This window comes from Coturnix japonica, chromosome 15 (genome assembly GCF_001577835.2).
Source record: "Coturnix japonica isolate 7356 chromosome 15, Coturnix japonica 2.1, whole genome shotgun sequence".
Classification (NCBI taxonomy): domain Eukaryota; kingdom Metazoa; phylum Chordata; class Aves; order Galliformes; family Phasianidae; genus Coturnix; species Coturnix japonica.
The window spans coordinates 4,910,918-4,938,006 of record NC_029530.1 but is presented as its reverse complement, the minus strand read 5'-3'; the positions used below and the strand labels follow the sequence as shown (position 1 = coordinate 4,938,006).

Sequence of the window (27,089 nt, the reverse complement as noted above, 5' to 3'; positions counted from 1 at the left end):
ATTAAGCAGGGATGTTCTGGCTAACTTCTCAGGTCGCCTGTCAGGATAACTGGCCAAGGGAATCATTTTGTTGTGACGTGGGTCTGGACGGCTTCCCACGGTCCTGTCTGTGTCCAGTCCCATTTTCTATTATACATAGGAAAGCGCAGCTGACAGCCTGAACAGTGTTTCACAAAAGGAACTAACTGTTCCTAAGCTGGCTCCCAAGTAGCACTCTGGATCTGAACACCTTAAAGGTCAAACATAAACCTACTCAAGAGAGATGGAATCACAACTGTCCTGCAACCAAACCACACTGCAAAAGAACAGCCAGAGCCCCATTTCACACACTCCCACTTCTTCCTCGGGGGCTTTAAGCCTACAAGAGACCTGTAAGAAATCATCACATGCACGAGAATGACAGGCAGATAAACTATCCCAAAGCGAGTTTGAGCAGCCAAACCATCTGCTCAGTCCAACACACGCTTGGCGCAATGAAAGCAAGCCCAGCAGCTGCAGTGCATCAAGCCAAGGGAGGGGAGCAGACAAGGAGCCCGCAGAATGCAAGCAGTCGCCTGACAGCACGGCCCTGCAGCCATCTGGAGTGCCACGTTCACCTTTTGTGCAGATTTCTCTTACAGAAGGAGGTCATGCCTCGCATGGCAGTAAAGTGTTTGACAGCTTAAGGAGGCGGATGCCGTTTAGACTTACTTCCAAGTACAACAAAACCGTTTGCCACAGGGGACAGGGCTAAACTTCTCTATGCATAACAGGATTTTTTTTGGGGGGGGGGGGAGAGAAGGGGGGAAAAGCAGATTCTCCAGAAGGCCACAGTCAGAAACAGACCTGAGAACCCAGAGCCAATGACCCAGCAATCCATGTTTCCTTGGCAATGGCACTGAAGGCTCTTTCACATGGAGCACGATGCTGCTCACAGCCTGTTTCCAGGAGCAGGTGCTCCTCACCCGCAGCCCAGCGAGTGCCACAGGCAGTAAGCAGCACGTTGCCTTCCAGATGCATTAAGATTACTGTTAAAATACCAGCTCGGTTTTATTACCCTGTAATTTGCATCTGCAGCTCCCCATCAGCTACAGGCAATGCCTTTCCTAACAGGTGTCACTAAGCTGCAGGTCTTTTGCCTCATTTCCTCCTAAATCTTCCTTTTGTCTCCTTGCCTTTTATTACTCAGGCTTGTAGCTGAACTGTCACCTTTGATATGGATTCCTTCTAGGTTCCTGTGCTAGTTCACTGCTGAACTTTATGCCTCTGCTCCCCCTTCTCAAAAAGGCTGCTGCACACACCTGGCTTTCTGCTGTGTTTTTTCCACTTCCATGAAGGAGAAAGGGAAAAGTAAGCAGTTCGCTGATTTATCTAAGATCAACAAGCCAGAAACTAAGGGCCAGAGAAAGGCTTTGTGTTCGTGTCACAAAGTAAATAAGCTGCAGCAAACCCATGCTAGAACATTTCCGATGGCCATTACTGCCTGATTTACAAAGAGATGCCTACATTAATTATACTGCAAAAGTGGCATAAAGACAGCACGTTCCACATTCAAAACAAATAACCAGAAACACCCCGCCAGCTCCCTTCTGAGCAAACATGTTTTGAGAAGCCCACCTTTAGGATTTCTGTTCTAGCAGTAAAACTAGCAGAATTGATCCAGGAAAGCCCAGCTTTTCCTAACCCTGTTTTCCCAGCCTTCCTGCTTCAGACCGTGTGACAATGGTGTAACTTCAGCTTGCACTAAAAACAGATTCAGGATTTTCCATCACTGTCTGGAACACAAAGAACCAACTCTATTTTCTTTGGAGGTCACTGAAACAAGCACTTTTCCTAAGCACCTATAGAATTGTTTTATACATTTTTAAAGGTTTCCTTCCCAGAGCGAAAGGAAAGTTTGTAGGACAGCTGTAAAATATTTCAATAGCCATCAAAGAGTTCAGAAACTTCGCCTTTTTCCTCAGAAGTAGCTTAGAAGTTTTGTCTTTAAAGAGATTGTTCATCTCTGTGACATTACAATATCAAAGGACGGATGAGGAAAACTGTAAATGCAATTAATTTCTGCATACAAAGGAAAGGAAGTAGCAAGCACACAGCCTACGGTCTGTTAATTAAAAATGAAATAACAGATTAGATCCTAACTGGTCCGAGCTTCTAAACTGGTCAGCTTTGTTGTTTTGTTTTAGAGAGACAAACCTTTCTTTCTTACAGCAAAGGAAGCAAAGCAGCACCAGAGCAGCCATAGCAGCACTGCCACTCCCCCCCCTCCCATCTTATTGAACTTGATAGTGCTGACAGAGGTCATGGAGATGAAAACAAGAGGGGGATACAACAATACTATCGACCCAGCTGTGTGCCTTTCACATGGCCCTCCTTCATCCAATGCATTCCTCAAAGATCCTTGTAATTTTGCTACAAATCTCAGCCAGCCTCCCACCTTGTCCTCTCACTCCCTTTCTTTGCAAGAGATCACCCAGCATCATGATTAAGGGAAGAATTCCACTCACACAAGACACCTAACAGAGCTGACTCTCTTTCAAGCCTTTCAGTTTCTCTGTAAATTTAGAACACCTTTCTGGCACTGCAGAAATTCCTGCCCATCAGCTCAGTGGAGCTACACAGCCCCGTTACACCTCCCCACCTCTTCCTACCTTGCAGCAGCTGTGGGTACCCCTTTGTTTAAGGCTCAGGGATACACAGACAGATGAGCAGCTGCTGCACCATCAGCCCTGCCTTCCAACGTGGAAGAGTAAAAAACAAGAACGATTCAGTGAATTACAAAAGGAGTACGTGGAAAACCCTGAGTAAAGCTGAGAAATTGGGATTTTTTGGCTTTAATTCCTCTTGCCATTCAGAGGAAAGAAAGAAAAACAGGTAACCAAAATGCTGATTTCTGCTGCCAAATTCTACTCCGCTCAAAGCCCACCATAGTCACGCAATACAAAATCCTCATAAAAAGGAATTCCAGATCTCGCAGTTCAGCCAAGATCTTGGCAACCTGAGGATACACTAACTCCCCATTTCCCTATTTCGACAACCCAACAAAAATGATGGTTATGAAATCCGTGTTGTATTTATGCCAGAAAATAAGATCTGTTTACTACTTGGGAACACAGGACAAGAAAACTACAACCCAACATGCAGATGGATTGGTAAATCACAAGATGATATCAACGGCATGGTTTTTATAAATGCAATTACTGCGGACCACACCTCTGCAATGCACCCCACACAGCAAAAAAAAAACCAACCAACAGCACAAGCCACCAAGAGCAGCAGGCATGGAGCCGGGTGGGGAAAAAAGGGTTGTTCCTGCATCTAAATCTGTCTTCGGAATTCATCATTTCTTCCCAGGCTTTGGAAGCACTGAAGACACCAAAACCTTAATTTTAATTAAGACCTTTTCACACAACCGCTATTAAATATTTGCTTTGGCAAAACAAATACAGCTCTGAAATGAGCACAGCTCAGCAATCTTTCTGCAAACCTTCCTGAGGCTCAAGGTTGTCGCGGTGCAACTTACCAGTTACTTAAATAGAGCTTAAAAGCTTGCGACTATATCAAGCACTCGACTTAAGCAAGGTAATAGGCTCAGTAACACTGTCCTGATTCACATTGTGTTCTGAACATAGCACACCTTACCCACCAGCGCTCATAACACGGCAATTCAATTCAAGTTAGGATTAATTTATGAGGTGAGCACAACTGTTGCCACAAGTAGCATATAAAAATGCACAGATAAATTCTGGAAGCGTTTTATCTCCAACCTGCTGGCACCATTGCCAGGAACTTCCCAAAGCACTCACTCATGGCACGTGGAAATGTGCTTTAGAAAGAAGTCAATCCGAAATGTCAGTCCAGCATCAAAGGGAATGTTTTTGGCTTACATCTACGTAAAGCAATGGGGTCAGATTGCTGAAGAGGAGAGATGAGATCTAGAAACGACCTGGCAAGCTTCTCCAAAGCAAACTGATGCCACGGCTCCCACACCTCACACTCATGTTACGTGTAACTTTAACAAGCAGGATCCAGAAGGTTTTAAACAAGTACCTAATGCCAGCACTAACACTCTTACCTAAAACACAACACCTGGCGCGCTCCTTAAGCTCTCATTAGAAGGTGAGAGGGTTCTGAGGCTACTTAATAATAAACAAGCCCACAAAGTCATTTTCATTTACCCTATCATGTCCTACCGCCAAGTAAGATTGACATCAGCTGGCATAATTACGCGTAACAGAAGTTTAAAAAGAAAGCCACCCACATTAAAGAACAACTCACGCTCACTAATTCCTAAAATAAGGCTCGTGCTTTGTTTACACCATGTACGTGACCACACACAGCTGGCTGCCCTGTTCCCTCAGTTGCATGGATCCTCTGCACTTCTACACGCCTGTTTCAGATTTGGGATCTCACACTGCATGTTCCCAAAGCAGAGCTTTCCACAGGGAATGCTGCCACTCCCATATTATTCCAGCCCAATCGGGCCATTAATGGCTTGCAGCGTCCTTTCTAACAGCACATTTTTTTCCACCTCACAAAAGCCTTCAGCCTGGACACTACAAGGAGCTGGACATTATTCTGCTGCTGAAAACAACACTTAGAAAAATACTTCTGTCCAAAACCCAAGAAAAAGAATCAACCAACTCACATTACAACGTGCTATAATCAAAACATCTCGGAATATAGCTCAGTTTGGGGAAAGTTATTTTTGGGTGATGTAAATATTTGGATAAGTTTAATGTTCCTAAAGGGTTTCAGTAAATTAAGGATCAGGATTACATTTCATTTGATGTAATTCTGCGTAATAACCCTTACGGGCCACACAATTACCAGCACAGCTTCTGACTGTGAGAAGGAACAATAGCAATAGCAAAGGTCGTTTCCATTTTGGAAAGCATATTTTTTAAATCTTTCTACATAAAGTGGCCTACCCACCTTATACTAGCTGCAGTTACTTGTGCTGCTTACACACACAAAGACACACGAGGTCACATTGTTTTACAGCACTGAGATGAAAGGGCTGGAAGAGATAAACCAGGGCTCTTCTACCTCCACCAGCACGGTACGGTTACCACAATCAATCTCATGAAAAAACCTGGTGACACTTAGATAAAGCACAGCCCGCGTGACACCTGCGGGAAACTGCAGCGTTTATAAGTAACTTATTGATTTAGAAGATTGTTTTAATCTCGGAGCTGTACAGCCAGGCGTGCTCTGGCCATGCTTTCCTCTGTGAAACGGCTCATCTGAAACGAGGTTCTTCTGCCCGTGCAGATGGATACGTGACTGAGACACACAGGATGAGAATCAAAATCAGGTTAGTCTGCACTGCTTGAAGGCATGAGGGAATCGTTTCCATCATGGTCAGAAACAGCTTCTTTTTTAATCATAAAGAAGTGTGGCAGCTGCTTAACAGAACAAAGCTATTTAAGACATATACATACATATATATATATATGTACACAGCACAATTAGAAGAGGCCAGGCTATGCTACACATCCCCAAGTGAATGTGATTCAGCATAAATCTGACCATCTCAAATGTAAACCATCCTGACCTGGTAATCTAGAAAAACTTCCTTTGCTAGTTCATCAGCAGGACTGATAGATAACACAATTTAGTGCTTCTTTTTAAGACTTTAAACACTGAGATATCAGCAATGGGCGTCAAGTGTAAATAAATATTGCACACTCAGCTCTGTTACATCAGTTTCCTTGTTTCTGTACTTAATGCAGCTATCAACCTGCTCCAGAAACACAACTTGCTGGCTCAGGCCCTTCCTTGCTGGGTCTGCAACAGCCATGATGCCAAAAGACACCTCTGCACCTTTCTGCTGTGGGGTTGTTCTCTTGTTTTTCCTCTAGTACGGGTTTCCATGCAGTAGAAACAGCATGATATCTGTGTTTTTTGTCAGCATCAGATAAATGACACAGCAAAGGTGACAATAAAACCACCCCCAAGCCAACCAGAGCCCCTCAGACCAACACGAAGCACAAGAGGCACTTGCTGCTCCCCCTGAGTGCCATGTGCCCCAAGGAGAGCACAGGCCAAGGCAGCCAGCCTCAGCCTACAGGTGTAATAGAGGCCGGTGAGGAGATGCACAGAAGCTGTGTCATTTGTGATACTTTTGGTTCCTCCACATATTCCTCTCAGGCAGAACAGTTGATTTTTAGTGTCACAATTGTATTTTGTTCTGTAAACACTAGAATGTTACAAGCCTCTTCACATCAGTAACCAATAACCTGCTGGTACAAATCACCCAAGCGAGGATACGTGCAGCTCTGTTTTCTCACTAAAGGTACCAAATGGACGGTTCTATTCTTTCCTCTTTGCTGAGCAATATTTCAAAATCAATAAATTCTAAAGCCAGAAGAAGAGCCCAAGTAAAATGGCACAGAATAAAGATACCTGGGGTGGGCAAAGTTCAGCTCCAGTTAATATGGCTCCTATCAACGAAGACCAGTATTACTGCTGATAACACTCAGGGGAGTTTTCCATCATCCCATCTAATCAACTTCCAGAATATGCTTAATATTGAACATCAGAGCGGATCCCGCTTCTGATCTATCGCGTGGAACAAAAGGTTCGTGCAGACACACATCTTTCCCAACACTTCTGATCCATCGCTCTGCCTCCATTTTGGAAGGCAGACAAAGGGCCTAAATGTGGATGTAACATCCGAATAAACTGATGGAAAGCAAAACCAAAGTCAGAAAAGCGCGAGGCGACGATAAACCCAGGAAGTGCAGCGCTCAGCTGCAGCCACCGGAACAAAGGAAACAATGACAGACTCTACTTTTTTAAGGCAGTTGTAGGAAGAAAACGGGACAAAAAGCTCCGAGCTCAGTCCCCGTGTCACAGGGACACACACACGCTGCTCGGGCTGGAGGCGGCTGCTCGCACCAAAGCTGGCAGCGATGCTGCGCGTCGCGCCCATGGCCACGATCCCACAGCGGGACGGATCCATGTGCCGGGCTCAGCGCTGTCCCCGCACGGCACGAAGCGCCTCAGCACCGTGGCCTAAGCGCAGCAAGGAGCTCCAACTTCTCGTGCAGAAGCGGCAGCCCCGCACAGCTCCGTACAGCTCCGTACAGCTCCGTACAGCCCCGTACAGCTCCGTACAGCCCCGTACAGCCCCGTACAGCTCCGTACAGCCCCGCCCGCCCCCGGCGCTGCCCCGGCCCCGCGCCCTCGGGCCCCTCGCCCCTCCCCGCTCCCTCGGGGCTTTCCCCGCGCCGCTGACTCACGAGCCCCGGCGCCGCTCGGCCCCACGCCCGGTACCTGTAGGCCAGGGACATGCACTCGAACAGCTTCGTAAGGGACGCATCGATGCTCAGCCTCCCCCCGGCGCCGCCGCCCCCTCGGGCCGGCCCGAACTGGTATGTCTGGCAGGTCTGCTCGTTGACCGTGTCGAAGTCGTAGCCCTTCTTGGGAGGGTGCTCGCTGTGAGGCGACGACACCATGAAGTGACCCGAGTGGATGATCTGGGGGCCCGGGGGCTGCCCCCTCCGCGGCCCGCACCGCCGCCCTCCTCCCGGCGAAGCGCCGCCGTCGTCGGTGTCGGACGAGTCCTCATCGGGCTCCGTGCGGGGGGACAGCGGCCCCGCCGCGCCCAGGAGCTGCGCCGGCCGCATGAACACGTCGGCGGCCATGGCCCCGCTGCCGCCGCCGGCCCCGAGCCCAGCCCAGCCCAGCCCGCCGCCCGCTCTGCGCCGCCACCGCCCCGCTCCGCCTCGGACCGGCCCCCAGCTCCGCCCCGCCGCCAGGAGCCGGAGACACAGACACAGCTCCGCCCTCACGGGCCGCCCCTCCTCGTTCCCGCCCCTCCTCGTTCCCGCCCCTCCTCGTTCCCGCCCCTCCTCGTTCCCGCCCCTCCTCGTTCCCGCCCGGGCCGCGCTCCCCGCTCAGCGCTGCGCCCGACAGCGCCGTCCCGCAGCGGCGGGGCGAGTTCCAGCCGGGTTCTCCCTCACGGTTGGTCGTTGTGCAGTGAGGGCCGGGCCGCCTCGTGTCCTCACACACACACACGTTGGCCCTGAGCCGCAGCCGTCACCGTGTCCTTTCCCCTCGCAGCCCCACAGGCACAAACGTGGCCGAGGAAGGTGGTGACTCCACATCCCACGGTCCCGCTGTTGTTCCCCGCTCGGTTTAACACCCAGCGCGGTGCTGCCAGGGCACAGCACAAGGTCACGAGGCGGCACGTGGGGAGAAAAGTGGCCTTGAGCAGAAAAGCGGAACCGCTTGTGGCTGTAATAGTGCTGAGCAGAACCAGGAGTGAGCTGCGTGTCTGTGGCAATGCTCTGCCTCACAATAACGGCCCTAAGCTCAGCTGAGTGCAGCAGTTCCCCCACACAAAGAGGAGGCATCGCTGCCATGAGGGCTCCAGCCGTGACAAGTCTTTAAAACCAAGTCTGACGTCCAGAGACATTTGTGGTGCTTAAAAATATACCGGCAGCACACATCACAGCCCTCAATGGTAAGAGATTATCTTCCTAAATGGCACAGACTGCGAGATAAGCCTTCCCATTGTGGTAGCTGTTTTTCACCCAGGGCAGCAGATTGAAGCGGTTCAATGGGAGGATCCCACAAACACCCCAGTAAAAGAAAGGGAGGTACCAAAAAGGAGCAGCAGCTGCTCACAGCTCACCCTCCCCACAGGATACTTTGGGACACAGCACATAGAATGCTGAGAATAAGCAGGACAATAAGCAGGACAATAAGCAGGACACTTCACGTCCACCCTGAATGCAAAGAATCCATCCAAAACTCTGAGGAATTTATATCCTTGCCAGCATCAGACTCAAATACGCTTCCCAGCTGCAGCACGTCTTCACACTGCGCCCTCTGCTCCAGTTTAAGTTCCCACCAGACATTAGCTGAGCACCTTAAACTTTACATTACTAAGTTTTTCTGCAGGCTGCTGTAATTTCATTGCCTGTATTCATTTGATGCTGTTGTATTACCCAACCGGTCAGTGCCCTGCTAACACACCAAGGCAACCTCTGCTCAAACCAAACAAATCATTTCACATGAGACACCGCCATAGAGTGTGTGTTTCCAAAGACTGTGAAAACGGGCATTTATTTTTAACTTAAAAAACAAGCTGAGGTTAAATTTCTCGCTTAAAAATCACTCACAAAGCATTCTGTGTTGTGATTGTTTTGTTTTTAATTATTTTATTTTGGAAATGAAACCATTGTACATTGTACAAACCATAACTACCGATGGAATAAATAAGTGAAAAATTATACTGCTGTACAACACGCACACACACAAATCATAAGATGGAAAACGATTAGGTACTGAAGGAAACAAAACTCTTTACACCTCCTAACAGGCCCTTAGATAGAAAGAACATCCCAAAACATGACCATGTAACTGTATGAAGATAGCCACCCAAACCCAATATTTTATACTGCCGTGTGGATTTTTTTGTTGTTTTCTAAGTGCCAGCACTTTCTTTTTTTTTTTCTTTTTTTCTTTTTTTTAAATTTTTTTTTGGAATGTTTAACAACTGCTTTCCCAAGCATAAAAATTCCAAGGAATAGTTCTGCTATAAAATGTTTGGCTGAGTAAATCACTTATTTGGAAGGCCTTCCCACACGTTCTACAAACTCAGCTAATTTACTTGCTTTGCTTCTAGTTTCTTTCGTTTTTTTAATATATATATATATATTTTCATGTTTTGTAACTGAAGCCCCAACATTCAGCACTGTAGCAAGGAAGCACTTGTTGAAATCTGCCCTGTTTCTGGAACATCAGCTGTATGAGAACTGTCAGCCATCTTGAAGAAAATCACATCTCTCCTCCTGCTCCACGTCTCAATGCTTTCAATGAAACCTTTTACAGTGAGTTCATCAAACAAGTTTCTGGTAGAGACAGGTCCAAACCGAAAAAAAAAGAACCAAAAAACCCAAACAAAACCAAAATAAACAACTGGATTTCGATCTGGTTTCAAACCTCAGACTGGTTTGAATGCGATGTTCTGGTTTGGTCCCATCTGTACTTTCTGGCATTAAAATGTGTTCAATCACATCCGTTGGCCCATAAATGTTATCAGGCACTTCACTAAGACTAATAACAGTCTTATACACTATTTTGGATTTCTTCATACCAGGTAATGCCAAAGTCTCTTCTCCCAGAGAATGACAATAACTGATCTAAGGAACCCAAAGCTATCTGCTTGTTCAGCTGTCTGTTGTTGCTAGAATCTCTGGTTAAAAATAAAAGTTCTGAATGTATCCTGTGTAAGCTGTAAATGAAACGTTACTATTTTAGAAATAAAGCCTCTAGGAATAGAATTATGATGCCTTGTCTTGTAAGCCCCAGAACAATGAGCAGTTCCGAGCAGAAGCCGCAGGAGAGAAAAGGAAGCTTATAATTAAACCTGTCGATGTCAATAATGCCAATAAATGCTTCTATCTAATGAAAAATTTGAGGTATTTTTAGTGCTATTTATATATTTTATTTCTTCCTAAAGTACAGGAATTAGTTCCTAAACAAAAAAGCTATTTATTCCCTTGGAAACCTCTACAAAATTAGAATTAAAAACTTGCTGCGATGCACCTGGAGATAGGGATTAGTAAAAACGACTGCTTGTCAAAGGTGGCATCAGATTTGTTTTGCTTTAGCATTAAGGATAATAATAATACAAAAAAAACCCACAAACCAACGGTAAAGCAAAAATATTTCCAAAGTTTGAATCTTTCTAAATTTGACCATTTCATATATCAATAGAACTTCTCACAAAATATCACTTAAATCTGAATGTAATATACATACAAATCAATCAGCATTGACCAGTTATCCACATTTTAGGCATACATACAAGTCACGAGAGAATTCCACCATTTCATTGCATAATGTTGTGCAAACATAATTTCTGGCTCCTCATTTCCTTATTTTCAGAACATTAAATGGACTTCGTGATCAGACCAGAAATCCCAAAGCCTTATTAGGGAGCACGCTTCTATCACAGGCTGTTTTGCAATCAAATTTTATTCGGTTAAAATCCAAAAAGTTTATTTCAACACAAAGGAAAAGCTGTGAAATTGAGTGTTGTGTGCTGTTTGGAGGTGAATCCTACAAACATCCTATGGAATGCCAGTTCTGGCTCCCCCAGCTGCCCTCCCTCTACTCCCTCCCCCAAGTTCCCCATTGTTTTTCATAATAAAGTGGTAATTGCGGACGCAATCCAGTAGTCTAAGTGCAAGCCATTTTCACTATTGGAGAATTCAGAAATAAATAAGCTTGATGAAGAGCTAATTATGAAAATGTATCAACTGGAAGCGATTATTTTATTTATTTTTTTCCTTTAAAAAAGTATTTACAGTTCTTAACTTACAAACTATATGCAACCATTTTCATAGCTGTGAGATCATAGTTTAAATTACAAGCTCCACCTCTCACACACACAAAGTGAAGACAGACTAAGGGCCTGATCCAGCAATACACGTGTGCGCACGTGCACATGCACATGTGTGTGTGTAAAGAGAATTAAGTGAGAAATAAGTGGTTCCCACTGACACTGAGTTCTAACTGGGCACTCAACCTGAAAGATCAGGCCCCAAAGACGACGCCTTTGCAGATGGTTCTGCACTTCTAAACGCCGCTGATTCGAAGGGAGTTGCACACGCTTAGTGCTTTTCAATTAAGTTCAGCATAAGCACAGTTTGACATAATTGTAAAAGAAGGAACATTTCCATCAATGATGCACAGACGACAGAAACAACAAGGCTTATTTACAAGACTTGCTGAAAGGAAAAAGAAAAATCCCAAAACCAGTATTAACTTGGAACACAGAAGTAAACATACAGAAATATACAGTGAAATCCAGTTCAGTGAAAATCTCATATCAAAACAGTCCAATTGAAAATAAATTCATTGTGCATCAATCCCTTTGATCCTATTTATATACATAGTGGAACTCTTCTGTAAAGCAAGTTGTACCCAGTACAGAGATCTGGACCTAATACCTAAGTATTTTAACTGTTGTGTTACATTATATATTCAGATCTGGACTATAAATGGTAAACAGATCATGTTAACTTCTGATGAAGTTAAGTATTTAGAAGACCAAATTTACAGTTGCGAATGCCATGCATTCAATAAAAGATCTCCACTATAGCTGCTAAAATAACATATCAAGCTCTTTTCTCTCCTTGGACTCCAAGAGTGAAAATGGCTTCCTGATCGGTATCTGTTAAAATTTAAGCACCAGGGATTTAAGAATTACAAATAAAATAAAACAACCCCTCCCTAACCCTCCAAAAAAAGAAAAGAAAAAACAAAACAAAACAAAAAATAAACCAAAAAGCCTTTCTACATGGCATTATACAAACATAGGTCACTTTGCAAAGGAGACAGTTGCAAAACAACTTTTAAAAGTTAAAAGTTAGCACTGTTTTCAGAACACAAGGCACAAAACAAAAGCAGACATCGCGCCAGAACAATGAACTTCACATGAAAGCTAATACTTGACCTGTACCATCCTTAAATATCTTACAATGTTAAATAGAGAAATGAAAAACAAACAAAAAAAATAATACAGCAGCAACATAATCGTAATTTTGACTTTAGAAACAGTGCGTAGACCCCTCCTGAGTTGTTTACTCCAACCATTTCAGAGACAGTAACTTAAAAGTTCTCAATGTTTGTTTCACAGGAAAAAAGTTTTCAGTGTCTGAGAAGTTAAACCTTTGTTAGGCTTTCTTGGATTTTTGCTTGGTAACTTGAAAAGTTAGGAGTTCTGTCCTCATCCAAGAGAAGATGCTTAAGTAAGGTTGTTCTAGAATTAAGCCCACTGATGTACCTTACATAAAAACTGACCAGAAAAATCTATAGTCTAAATCTCTTCAACGTTTTGTTGGGAAGCCTCTACTTTCATCTTTTTAGAAGGTGGCACTCCTTCAGAGTCCTTAATGGCAGGGGGGAAAGAAAAACAATCATGTTATCATTGCATTGAATTTCAGGCATTATAAACATCATACAAGAAGCAAGAAATAATTCCTCAGTGTGTCACTTGTGAAATACAAAGCATCCCTGGACATGAGAATGATGTGACCAAGTCAATTTTCTTCCACAAATCACTCCTCTACTTACACCTTACTTCAGCTCCTTCACACTTGTATCCTCTACTCAAAAGGACAAATTTCTAGCTCCAGGCTAGATGCCTCAGGGAATGTTCCAGGCAACAGCCTTGATGCACAGTTATACCCAGACTTCCCTCATCTCCACACCTGAGCATAACACACACCACGTGCACATTAATTTGTTCCTGCCGTAGTCAAAGCAACCTCTACAGGACAGAACATGAAACGTTTGGAAAGACCAAGGAAGGCACTGAAATCAGCCAGCCACCCACAAGGAAAACCAACGGTGTGAACAGTGCTCTGTCTGAGGGTCCCAGTGTAAAAGGGCCAATTCCAATAATTTCCTTCTTCCACTTACCTGGATTTTTTTCAGTCAACACGAGAACACTTTGCCTACAGAATCTAAAAAAACCTCATTTTCCTAACTGCTGTATGAGCTTTCTTTGATAGAAAATATTTTACATCTGAACTGTCCTCAAAGTGGTCTTTTCAGTTGGTTAGGCCCAGACCATTCGTTAAGGCTAAATTTTAGTATTTCCATATAAAAATAACACAGCCTGGTACAGGAACATGAAAAGTAAACCAGACCAGTTGTACTACTGCTCAAGTTATCTGAAATGCAAAAAGGCAATCAAATTAACCACACCACCAGGTATAAGTACATCTAATACTCTGTGGCTGCTTTACTGCCACTGCATTAGGAAATGAGCCTAAACATACAACTGGCTTCATTCCATTTGCTTTTTAGTAAAAATGCTCTTTCTCAAATCTTAAGTAATTGGTCTTTTGTGCTTAAGGTTACCTGAGAGTTTTTTGATGCCTCTGTAAGTAAATCGTTTTCTCCAGAGGACTGAATTTCTGCTTTCTCTGAACTATTCATGGAATTTTCCATTGAAGACTGTGAATTCTGTTCATCAGAGGTATCTGAAATTTCAAGAAATTATTATAAACAAAAGCATTCAGCAGGAGATTCCACTCACATGTAGCCATTAATAACAACATATATCACAACATAAAGATAATGAATTAATTACACACTCTACAATTAAAACCACTCTCTACAGCCACTTTACAAGGCCTTCGCCTTCATGCGACCAGCAGTATACGATTGCTGGAGTCAGTCCCTAGAGGGAGCTAAACTCTCACACACCCTGTAACACAGAACTAAGTCAATGCTACTAGCAAACAAGTTCAAACGAACTTTGCAAAGGCTTGAATGAATGCAAGGAAAATTACTTTGAACCAGAAGTAAGAAGAAAACTCAGAAAAAGGCTCAATTGTGATCATCAGTGGATCCCAAACTGTGCAGCTACACCAGCAAGGGGTGGTGAGGTTTTATTGGTCATCACTTCTCCTTTTGTTTTAGAGTAATGGGCTTGGGAACTAATCCAGAGAACTTAGTATGATTTTCTTTGAGTCTAAATTTAGTCAGGGGAGCATGTATGCTACATGGCATCTTCACACAAACAAGTTCAGGCAGTATCAGACCTAGGAATAAACCTTCACACTTTATCACGAACATTCTTGTTGAGATATTCTTCGAAGGATTCTGCTTTATTCCTGTTTGGTGACGATTCAGTTGTCAAAATTTAACCCCCATTAATGATGACAACTTCAACATAATCATTCCAGTTCCAAGCTGTAAATTTAAATTGGTTTGTGGATCTTCCAAGCTAAGAACTTAATCAGGAAGGCATAATTTAATTGCTTTGCTATAGGAAGAATTCTGCAACTAAATAGAATGGCGTTAAGGACTTATTTTCCTTTTTACAATGGGATAAAGACACTTATCTTCCACAGATTATAAACACAGAACACATTTCAATTACCCATATAACACTTAAAGTGTGAGGCTCACAACAATCATTTAATCCACGCACATTTTTTATCTGTGTACAGCTGTAGCTTTTAGAAAATGAGGGCAGAATTCAGAACTAGATTTTTAATCTAGTAATGCTAAGAGGCTTCCATTTTAGTTTACACAATTAAAAATTAAATTCAATTTAAAATATCTCACCTCCACTTCACTTTCACACTGGGTAATGAACATTTCTACACCTACAAAAGCAACTATTTCTAGTGTTTGTGTGATTAAATGGCAACAGTCACTTTTTAAAAGATCATTACTCAGTCCTTAAAACAGACAAGCAAATAAAGAATACCACACTAAAGGGTAACAGTTCTTGCTGGCTTTGAGGATGCTCTTTCAGCTTACCTTCTGAACCAGGTTGCTCCTTTGCTTCTGACTGAGTTTCATCAGACTTTACTTCAGTGCCATCTGCTTGTGTTGCCAAATTCTGTTCTGGTGCTGGACTTGAATTGCTACTGTTTTCTTGTTTTATTGGAGAAGCATCAGCTATTGAACTCTGGTTGCTATTGTCATCTGTTAACAGAAGAGATTTAAACAGGAAAGTCCAATTTGACAAGATCTGAATAAAAAACACAACATAATTGCTCCTTTTTAATTTGTTTTTCCTGTAATATCTTGATAACGTAGGATATAATCTAGCTTGTTGGAGACCAAGTACAGCAGCATTTACAATAACACCAGGCTTACTCCATACCATCACAACTTCTGCTCTTGCAGCACATGCCGTAATTACATGAGTTTTCTAAATGCTGTAAATAATATTATACAATAAAACTGAGAATGTTTCTGACAGTGGTTTAAACACCTCAGCTAATACTTTATAGACAGCAGTGAAGCTTGCTGTAATCTTTAAACCAGTCTAACTGGGGGAACTGAGACAGAAGCCCCAATCCCCAAAGAGAAGTAACTCAGCAAAATATTAATTTAATTACTAGCATGTAAGGGGATCCGTCTCCCTCTGCATCTGTACAATCATTACATCCAAAGGATTTCAGAAACACATAGCCAGTGATGGACCATCTCTTGTCAGAACAGCTTGAAGATTAAGCTTACAGTGAAACTGTACAATATGGGTTAAAAACACAATATAAAATGATATAAAACAAGTATTATATTCACTTCATCGATGTGGGTAAAAGGCTTAAGAATATTAAATTATTAAATTAGAAGTTTGCTACATGGATGAAAAATTAATCCAGTCTGTGAATAATGTACTCAGTTCTTTAATCACAAGACCACACTCACTGCAAACACTGCAGAAACGAATCAAGTAGCAATAAAAATGCAAATAAAGCTGAAGAGAAAAAATTACATCCCACCAAAACACGATCCTCTCTTATCAGCTCAAATAGTCCTGCATTCTCAACCATAATTGCTATCCAAACACCTAGAAAGTAAAAAATTAAAACAGAGCTGTGCATGCTCCTTCATAATAAATATCACACTAACACTCAACAAGTTCCAGTTTTTTTGTTTGTTTGTTTTTTAAACTGATTTAATACTGTCTGACTGGGAAGGAAAAACATTTTCTTAATTTCATCAAGTCAAGGCAGAAGGAAGATGCAGGAGAAGCACAGCTTGCTCTCACAACTCTCACTGAATTTTTCTGCTCTGACTCACTTCTTCCCTTTAAACAAGTACAAAACCTCTACAAACAGTGGTAGGTGCCACTGAGGCTTTGGGGGTCTTCTGGTTCTGCAAGAAGCAAGCTCGACAGTTACTTACTCAACGTAAGTAAGATAATAACTTTTGGATAGTAGATATCAGCATTTTTATTTTCACATATAGCTCCACTAACAATACTTTCCTCCATGTACAAAGACCCTAAAAAAGGCATTTAAACAACTGTTGGTACATCCACAGAACAGAAATCCAAAGTAGTGAGCAAACATCTGATGCCATTCTCACTTTGATCCAAACTGAGTAATGGAGGATGTCACACCACTAGCTTACACTTCCACAGCAGTGTAATAGGGTAATTTGTGCTGACCTTCTCCCACTCACCATGCATGTCCATCATCCCTGGGGAGGAGCTGTTCTCTGGAGTGGTCACTTCAGAGCCACATTTTTCATCTTTGCCTTTTTTCTTATTCTTGTTTTTCTGAAAAACAAAAGGTACCACAAACAAATGACAAAGTCACCATGAAGAAAACAAAATACAAAAAAAAAAAAAACCAAAAACCCACAAGAACAGAATAGTGACAACAAGAGAAGTCCAAAAAACAGTTCAAGTATGAAGCCCTTCCCACTCATTACTTCTGTAAGCAACTCACTTCAAGGGAGAAACAAACCAAGGAGATAAGCACTGATTATATCAATAATGCATCAGTCCTAGTAATCACAGGGCTGGTTCTTTTAATTGTACTCTTCATGACACAAAACACCAGAGGACAAAGGTTTGTATCCAAACATTCTAGCAGCAGTCTTTTTTTTTTTTTTCCCCTTTTAATCTTTAAACCACTGCACTATTTTTGTAAAAAATAAATAAAAAGTACAACAGTTTTCAATACTACCCCTCCTCCTGTCAGCTGAGAATCAGAGGCACAATGATTGAATGGCTTGATGAAACCCATTTAAAGAACTAGGGAGATGCCAGTGGGTAACTCTGAAACCAACTATAGAAGCAAGGTCAAAAGAATCTCTGCCATACTGGGAAAATGAAGAACACTGATGAGGGGCAGGGCCGAACATTCACGAGCTACCTGATTTCTGACTGCTTAACTCTGCTTACTGTATGGGTTACGCATATTAGCACACTGCTATCAAAGTCAGTGCCTGCCCCCTTCAGATTAGGAGGCTTTAGAGCACAACCAGATAACAGGAATGTGTTCATAACAGGAATGATAACAGATTTAGAATTTCAGCACTGAAGAGGAGGCTTTTACCTTTCTCAAAGACCTATGCTGCAGAAACCTCCTCCTTCTCTATATCTAACGCTGTTTCTTCATTAAAATTCAACAATGGATTAAGAAAAATCAGATTGGCCTAAAACAGAGAGCATATGCAATATAGACCTACATGAACAATTGGTCACAACAGGCTCATGACCAAACAACAGTACGAACTGCAAGCATTAAAACAAAGGAAGAGACACTGGCATCCATCACGTGGAAAATGTGCGTCTGCTAAGGGATGCAGCATTTTCAATTAAGAGGTGACGTAATCAGTCTCACAGGAGAAAGAGCCAGCTGCACTGCTTTGGGGGGATCCTGCGAGCCTGCTCAGAAGACAATTAAAAGCCTAACTGTAGGAAGACCACTCACCAACCTATGCATTTGGTTAAGACAACATTCTCCAACAAGGGAAGGAAATAAAATCAAACAGTCTAAGACTGAAGAAGAAATTCAGCAAGCGAGATTGGAATTTTTCCCTTTACATCACATAGACTACTAGGCTTTCTTAATTGCTTTATTAATTCAGAGAGAGCAAATGAAAGAGAGTATAATCTAGGTCCTAATACATGAAATAGAGGTGAAACCACACGGACTTCTTTATCCTTGCAAAATGGAAGCTCAGAGGGGAAGATCTCTCCCAGCTTTTCTGAAGGTAAGAGGACACATTTGACACAGGAGAAGTACTGAGAAATTACTGAGCAATTTAAACTGAAAGGCAGGTTTGGGGAGTTGTTTGTTTAAAAAAGTTGAACCATCCATAACAGCCTTCAAGACTAGTTGAAGGACAGAGCTTAATTCGTTTGAAGAATGACAAAGTGACTTCAGAGCAACATGTGAATGTGAACATGTGAACTGGGGGGTTGGGGCTGAAGATACGCTGACAATACGCTGTGAAGTGCCTCCTTTCCCTTCAAGTATCAAGGGGAAAGAGGGACAATGTAACTGATGTCTTCCTTTTATCCCCACACCCATCAATCATTATGCTGAAGACCGGTCCAAAATCAGTTTCAAGACAACTATGTAACAGTTATCTGAGAACTGATACAAATTGACTCTGAACACTGGCCACCCAATGAACCATCACTATCACTTTCTGCAGAGATCAACATTGTCTCTAGAGCTATTCCAAGGAGAGGCTTGGGAGATCCACACCAGATTTGGTTTAGAGGCTCAAAGAACAGACAGCATCTTTGGTTCAGCTTTCTCTAAGCAGGAGTCTCTACACCTTGAAGAATGCAAGCCATCTGCAGGATACTTACATCATCGACCTTGGGCTCTGTTACTGGGACCCATTTGTAAATCCGTAGGGACGTGTCGCCAACTGTCACCCACTTCTTCTCCCTATAAAATTACAATACAGGAGAAGTTAAAATTTGTATTCAAAACGAAGCGATCTACTATTGTAAGTTGTCAAGGATTTAAATAGGCTAGTAAGTAGGATGATCTCTATTACATCGTCTTTAGAACTGCATTTTGCAAATTGTTCTTTGCATTTCAAACATTTGTTCGAGCACTGCTAACCTCCGGATTTCTGAGGGCTGTTACTTGACTAAGTGAGTAACTGCAGTAGCAGTAATAACATCGGGATTAATGATACAGCTAGGAAGAACAGCTAATGAAAATGTAGATTTAACACTTAGAATTTTCACTTAAGGTTCCAGAGAGAAGAAGAGGTTTTAGACAGATCAGTGTGTTCTGATTGTCATGAAGCTGTTTAATGGTATTAAAAAAAAATAAATGCATTTTGATCATTTGAGGTTTCTTTCTGGGTAGAAATGTGCTGCTAGCAGTTTAACAATCACTCAACGCTCCTGTCAGACAACTCTGAAATCCTGGCCTTAGAACCGACAGCCCTGCTGGTACCGCTATGTGCTGTGATGCAGAATTCAGACTCAGGAAAGCCTGGCTTTCTCGGATAGGGAAGGCTGAGAGCACTATCAGGGGGACATGCATAACCTACAGCACTCTGCAGACCCCTGCCAGCCAGCCATGAAGCCATAACACTGACAAACTGCAAAGGAAATGTGGCCTGGGGGTGTCACTACATTAGGGGGTCACACAGACACAGAGTGCAGAGATGGAATGGATGCTGAGCGCTTTGTTACAGGAGGAAATTCCTTGAGGTCTTTGCATGAGATTGCATTAAAGGAAGGTTCAGAATGCCAGAGAAATTTCATCACATTTCTGTGATCAGTTTTCAGGTCACAGATCACCACTGCTGCTTCCTGGGTTTGCAACAGAGCTCTGCAAATGGATCGATCAGAAGTTAACAACATGGACTAATTCCCTTCAATATTCAGGAACGTTTAGAATTAATTTGGCATGAGATCTCAAGCATTTTTATTTCATTTTTAAAAACACATTTAAATGAGCTTTGGAATTTTGGAAGGTACAGATTAAAATAATAAAGTACTTTGCAGGATGGGAGAAGCTGGATGTGACTCCAAATACATTATGTGATATCTCCATCTTTAGAAAGGGCTTCCAGCATCTAAAGCAGCCACACTGTACAAATGTCACAAACATCCTCCTTACTATTTGTTTTAGCTATGAAAGCCAATCTTATTTGTTTTCCCTCTAGAGGAGACACTTCCCTGTTTAAGAAAATAGAAGCTATAAGTGGCAATTTGATACATTTTGGATCTGTCCACAAGGATATTTTAATCAGTGCACAGAACTATTTCAGATCCATTTCTTTCCTACTGTTCTTTCTAGAGCAGCTTTTCCTCTGTGTGTTTAGATACATCCATTTATGTACGCTAGATGGCTGAAGTATGTCAAGAAACAATTATAGGAATCTGGAGCTGTACTGCTTGGGGTGATGGAAATGACAGTGGAGATGAGAGCACATCAGTAATGAGAGCATACTTAAGACATGGTCATGATCTACATCTTTTAAGAATACAAGTCAAACTAAACTCATTTCTAGTTTGGAAAACCTTTGAAATCATGGAAATAAAACCATCTGGGCTTTTGGTTTGGGTGTAGGGTGAGTAAGTATTTTGGGTGAACAAATATTTCTGGTTTTTTTTATATCAAGATTTTAGCCTTTTCCTACAGCAAAACATTACTTAGAGATGCTGCACTGGAAAACCAAAAGTAAGATACCTGTTAGCATCTCAAAGCAGCCTCACACAGCATCTTCACTGGACAGACTGTAGAACACAGGAGGAAACCTATATTAGTAACTTTTCCTTCTAGTATTTAAGTTAGCCCTGACATTTTAATTCTTCTGAGCTTCTAAACACCACTGTAAGTTCTGATAACCTTCAGCTACAGGGATTTAATTTTTTTTTTCCTGATTTCAATACATAGTACTTCAGACAACAATGGGAATAGGGATATTCTGTGATGGAAATACACCAACATCCCTGTCCTGCAAACACGGTTAAAAAGAAGAGCAGACATCAAACTGCTGTTATTCAAATACTTTACACATGTGAGCATTTGCAGCATTGTCAGTTTAAGACCAGGAAAGTACTAATAGAGAAAAAGATGGCAGCACAAACACAGGTCTGTTAACAAATAAATGTAATGACTTTCAGACATTTAAGATCAACAGCATCAACTCCAGAATTTAAGACGTGTATCGCGAACACAAAGCTGAGGTTATTAGCTGTAGTATTTACAGTATTTCCATGAAGAATCAACACAAAAATCACAAACTCCTCCCCCACCCCCCAACCAGTCCTACTCTGAACCCTCCGCTTTTATCTTTGGTATAAAGTCACCACTGCTGAGCAGGGATGCTGCTTTTTATTTCTTTAGAGCTGACAATTTCTTTACGCTGCCTACAAACACTGAAGTTTGCTGAGCGCTGCCCAAACCACTAAATATTCTCACAGACCAATTGCTGGAGTGGAACCGTGGAATTCATGAGCTCCTGTCCCCTTTCTGCTGGGAAAGCCCAAGTAGCTTCTGCTCACGGCTTCCTGTCTGCAACACCCATCTGCTGCTGAATCCATTTATCCTGAAATACTGCCCAGAACTGCACCTGCTGATGCTGTTTCACCTTTGGTAGGCAATCACTGGGTTGGAATTTCTATGGCTCTGTACTCTGTTACAGAGATTGATCCACACACTGAGCAATGGACTGGAAGAGATGAAAGCTCACCATCAGGCTGACAGCGAACCAGGCTAAAATTCTCAATTTCACTTGTCCACATCTACCCAACAAACTCCACAGTTTCATTATATATCAAAAAAACAAAACATTTTTCTCCCTGGTTTAACAACTTCTGTTTGTCCATGACTGACTCAAACACAAACCCAATGGAAATGGTATAACTTGAAATACATACTACAATTTACTTTGCTTTAATCTTCCACACTGAAAAGTATCTTAAACATTTTACAGCCAATGCAGAAACTAGATTATGCAACGGAAACAAAACCCATATGTGTATCTGAAATCGTGTTAAAGCATTTTTAAATTCTGAACCATATCTGCAAAGCATTTTAAGGACAGCCAAGGATACATAGGGAAGCATTAATATCAACACTTATTTCGTGTTATGCCCAAGGCATATAAATACCTAGAAGCTATATAATTATATACTCATTTTCCCATTTCAAATAGCCCAAGACACTTAAATGTATTTATATTTTGTTTATTAACACTAAAGCTCCAAAATTGAGTATAAATGCCATGTATAAAAGTAATGTGGTGAGCAAACACGGCAGCGTATATTACACTCATACATAAAGTGTCAAGGCAGCTTTTGCAGCAGCGACGAGCGCTAGAAACATTTGATGGCACAGAAACAGAAAGCCTCTGCTGCCAATATAGCATCATTCAAGAAACGGCTTTCACACTTGTTTGGCTTTTTACGGTGACTACCATTTATCACAGGGATTTGCATTTACACGAGGATTTGCTCCCACATACCCCATCTTCTGTTGATGACCATGAAGTGACGTCATAATGCTGAATTTATCACATCACACTCACTTGCATTGCAACAGAGTTTGGTGAAAATCACAGAATTATGACCTCCCTGTGGGATCAAGCAAAGGAGAAAGGGGGATGGGAAAGAAAATGCCATTATTATACACACAAAGTGCTGTCAGATGCACAAATAAAGGTGTTTTTGAAATGGAGGCTTGCTTTCAGAGCATGCCTATCTCTATGTAGATGTTCGTCCAGCGACTAACATGAAGTACCCCAAATACACGAGGTGTTTCTTGACCATGCTGCAAATACAATTAAGTGTAAAGTAGTGTGAGAGGACACACACTAATGGTCAAACACTAACGGCCAGGGGCCCCTTCTCTCCAACTGTAGCTGAGCATGCTGCAGTAGCAGCCTCCAACTTGTACATGCCGGCACGTTTTTAAGAGTTCTGTTGAGCTCCACGTCGTAGCACGCAGCCTTCCTTGCAGTCACGAGAAACACAGTTTACTCTACCTTATACATACATCCAACTTGCACTAAAGTCAGCGAGCATATTCTGGCTCAAAAAGAAATAACCATGAGCCAGAAAATTCATATTGTAATTCATCCATGGTAACTGTGTTTGGAATGCTACAGGACTTCAGAACAGTTCCCTCACACACACTGGGTATTTTTATTTCAGCTGCCACCAGGCAAACCGCAGCCTTTGCAGGCAGCCACGCAGCCATTGCAGCCTGGCTAATGGGACAACCTGGCAGCAGCATCCTCTCCAAAGACATCACACCAAGAAGTTCTGTACCCTGCCTACTTTTTGAAGGGAAAATCTATTTTAAGAAGGAAGCAAGGGCAGGACAATCTGCAGAAGCTCCTTTGCAGAGCATTACATACCGCTTAAAATATTTTAGCAAGCCTGAATGGAGACAGCAAGTGGACAACCACAGTCCAGAAGTTCTACTTTAGCCAACAACATTGAGAGATCCCAACCAACACCACCAGGTCACATCATCTCATGGGCTGTGGTTACTTACAGATGAGGGCACAGTACTTTTTATCCCTCTCTAGTTGAGAACTATTTAGAATCCACACATACCTGCCAACCTCTAGAACAAAAATAACCCTGTATCTTTTACAACTCACATCGTTACATTTATTCTCAGTTCTTCTTCCAGCCAGACTGAAAGAAATATAAGTATGGTTTAAAAAAAAGTTCAAAAACTCCCTTAGTTATGAAGATTTAACACTGCCGCCACGGAAATGTAACACAGCCATGTACTCTGTAAGACACGTGCTAGATGTTTTCTAAAATAGAAGCTCATTCACGGGAGTGGATTAAACAAAGGAGATAAGGCAGCATTAATCTCAAGATAAAATCCTAACAACTTCACTGTTTACTACTCTCAGCCAAGCTGCAGTAACACCAGAAGCACCAGCTCTCTACCAACACGTGAAGTCAGGCTGCCTGCATTGAAGGGCAGAGAAACTGTCTAAGAATACAATATATATTTTCCAAAGAATGGAGCGTGCACTGACGGAAAGCAACTTCCCACGTGCCCATACAGAGATGTGGCAACAGGAGCACACAGCAGCGCTGCAAAGTGAGGCTGCCACACACCTTCCCATGTCAATAAAGCAGGGCAACACGCACTGGAGTCATTCAACATTCACAATATACACGACCTGACTCTGCTCCTGTTTGGTACTGGAACACAGCGCTCCAAGTGCACGTGTCCCAGAAAACTCTGTTGTATGCAAGGTATTTTAATCTTCAGCGGCTGCATCTCCACAGAAGAGCTGTGGATGGCAACAAATTGCTCCCATTAAGCAAATGAAAACGCACACTTGAAATTGCCTATGTGGCTCCTCTCAAGATGCAGGAATTCCTAGCGCATACAGTTCAGTTTCACAGCACCAGTCTTCTCAAAACACTTAAACCACAGAACGCTGGATTTCTCTGGCTAAATTCCCCACTGTTCTTGACTGCAGGTGGAGGGGAATCATGAGATTCACCATCAAACCACGACTGCCTTAACAAATAGGAGAAATGGTTCAAGGAAATACTTGTGAGATGCACACACCAAAAGCCACATGAATAGTTCTGACCATACTCAGAAGTAATGTCGTATGATTCCGTACAGCAACCCTTGAAACTGCACATGTCCAACCTATTAGATTCATGTTTTTGCTGCCATCTTTCTGTTTTAACATAAGTTTTGCTACTTAGATACATTAACTACATTATTTGTGGGCCAAGACAATTCCTCTTCACCCCACACAGCTCAGGTAACCCCAAAGCTCAGACACTCATGCTTAAAGCGAGGTGGCTCTGGTGAGGGTTAAAGTGTACAAAACCTGTTTGTGCCATAAGATCTGTTTTACAGGTGAAGCTGTAGCAACTGATTTGATGGCAGAGCGCCCTCCCCAAGGGAAAAAGAACCAGACAATCCATTGAGTGATCGAGCTCCTCTCCAACATCCACAAAGCAGGACTCGGAGGAGGTATGCTGCGCTCATGAATGAAATACCTACAGCCAAAATAGTACAGTCCCACACAGCCAACAACGTGTGATCAGAAGCACTGCCTCATCGCTGTACAGCGCTGCAACCCTTCAAAGCTGACCCAGCAGTAAGCAAACAGCACTTAAAAACAGTGGCAGAGTAGAAGATAGTTCCTGAACACGACTGAGCTGCATTGCACAATGGTTCTCTGCAATCCCCATCCCGTGCCCGGCATTATCAGGCACACGTTGTGTCCTTTGTGCAGCTCCGGCCAACTGGCCCATTTGTGCGCTCAAGAAGCAACAAATCCATGCCTCCAGAATATGCAAACATGCCTATTTCTGTTAGTTTTAACAAAACCAAAGTGTCCACTGCAACAGTAACACTCTTTATTTTGTCAGGTCCAAAGACTTTCTGTGGGTTTCAAACATTTCAACCTATTCAAAGCTCCGCACAAAAGACACAAAGACTCCAACTAGGCGGAGAAAGAGGTTCAGTGTGGCACTGCTCCTTATCCCACCTGAAAACACGGCAACAACTGCGTGACCGCATTGTTCCAACACCTCGTGTTGTTTCCCACAATACGAGCAGAAAGAAAAAAGAAAAGACAAAAGGAGAAAATAGCCCAAACAGGCTGCAGGCCTAAAAGTGCTGCGATCCACCAGGGGTGCAGCTTTAACACACAACAAGACAAACCCGGGCTGCACTTATTCTCTTCACACGGTGTAACGTGGGGAAGCGCCCGCGAACTCCACAAGTTGGCGGGTTAGCTCGGAAAGTTGCGAGGTTAAGGAATAGGTGGGAATTAAGAACAGGCTGATGGAGTTTCACAGCGGGGTTGGGAACGGGGCTGGAGAATAAAGACGCTCCCGCGAGGGGCAGCTCCACACACAGCTCCACACACACACAGCCCGCCGCGCTCCGCAGGGCCCGCTTCAGGGGCTCCGGGGGCGCTGGGGGCTCCGGGCCGGGGTTCGGCCGCACAATGGAGCCGCCTCTCGCCCTCACACGCCGCCGCCTCCGTGTGACGGGCAGCGGCGAAATGGCTTCTGGGTGCCGCCGCTCCCCGCCCCCCGCTGCCGCCAGCCGGGCTCGGGGCCCCGCGGGGCGCTGCGGAGGGGCAGGGGGGGCGGCTCGGAGGTCCCGTCGCGGCGCGGCCCGCTCACCATTTGCGCACTTTCTCGATGGCCGCCATCACCCGCTTGATATCATCCTTCGCCCGGCTCCGGGTCTCGGCCCGCACCGACCGGCCCGACATGCTGCTGGGGCTGTGGGGAGGGAGGGGAGGGGCAGGGCGGCGGCCTCAGCGGCGGGAATGCAGCGCTCGGCGCGGCTCGCGGCGTCCGTCCCTCCGTCCTGCCCGCACGCACAATGCTCCCACGGCTCGGATCGCTTCGGCTCCGTTCGGCTCCGCTCGGCTCCGTTCGGCTCCGCTCGGCTCCGTTCGGCTCCGCTCGGCTCCGCTCGGCTCCATTCGGCTCCGCCCGCCCGCCGGGCCCGCACGCTGCGCACGCGCAGCCCGCTCCGCCGCCGGCAGCCCGCGCGCGCGCAAGACGGGAGGGGCGCTGTGAGGAGATCGGCCATGGCGGCTTTGTTGGCGGCCAACAAGAGGAGAAACATCTGCTGGGATGCCCGGTGTGTGCCCACCGTGTGGTTGGACACCAGAGAGCTGAACCCCTGCGCCTCTGCTCCTATGCCAGCAGCCACAGGCCGCCATGGGGCCTCCACACAGCCCCCTCCAAGCTGAGTGAACCCACGACTTTCATCTTCACCTCAGTGCACCCTCCTCCTCACACAGCTGTGCACCACAGACCCACTGTACACCGAGCATCCATCCTGCTGGACCTAATAAAGCAACACACCTCACTG

General features: G+C 43.8%; 2 protein-coding genes across 4 annotated transcripts in view; both read right to left on the bottom strand.

Moving 5' to 3' along the window:
* The window catches only part of MLXIP (MLX interacting protein), a 40,200-nt gene extending 32,531 nt beyond the window's left edge, over positions 1–7,669 (bottom strand). For both annotated transcript variants that reach the window (XR_001558563.1, XM_015878343.1), the window contains exon 1: positions 7,261–7,669. Coding sequence is in view for 1 of the 2 variants with exons in the window: in XM_015878343.1 (XP_015733829.1) it covers positions 7,261–7,631 (371 nt within the window). In the remaining variant the exon portion in view is untranslated. The remainder of the gene's footprint in view (positions 1–7,260) is intronic.
* Positions 7,670–9,126: 1,457 nt separating this feature from the next.
* BCL7A (BAF chromatin remodeling complex subunit BCL7A) lies at positions 9,127–26,688 on the bottom strand. 2 transcript variants are annotated; one of them, XM_015878025.2, is made up of 6 exons: positions 26,387–26,688; positions 19,091–19,172; positions 16,942–17,038; positions 15,283–15,450; positions 13,870–13,991; positions 9,127–12,892 (listed from the first exon to the last, which is right to left on the bottom strand). In XM_015878025.2, the coding sequence occupies exons 1-6, from the start codon at positions 26,476–26,478 to the stop codon at positions 12,821–12,823; spliced, it is 633 nt and encodes a 210-aa protein (XP_015733511.1). In that variant the 5' UTR covers positions 26,479–26,688; the 3' UTR covers positions 9,127–12,820. The 2 variants fall into 2 exon arrangements, with proteins under 2 accessions (XP_015733511.1, XP_015733512.1); XM_015878026.2 differs by lacking the exon at positions 26,387–26,688 and adding an exon at positions 22,720–23,013.
* Between the last annotated feature and the right edge of the window lie 401 nt (positions 26,689–27,089).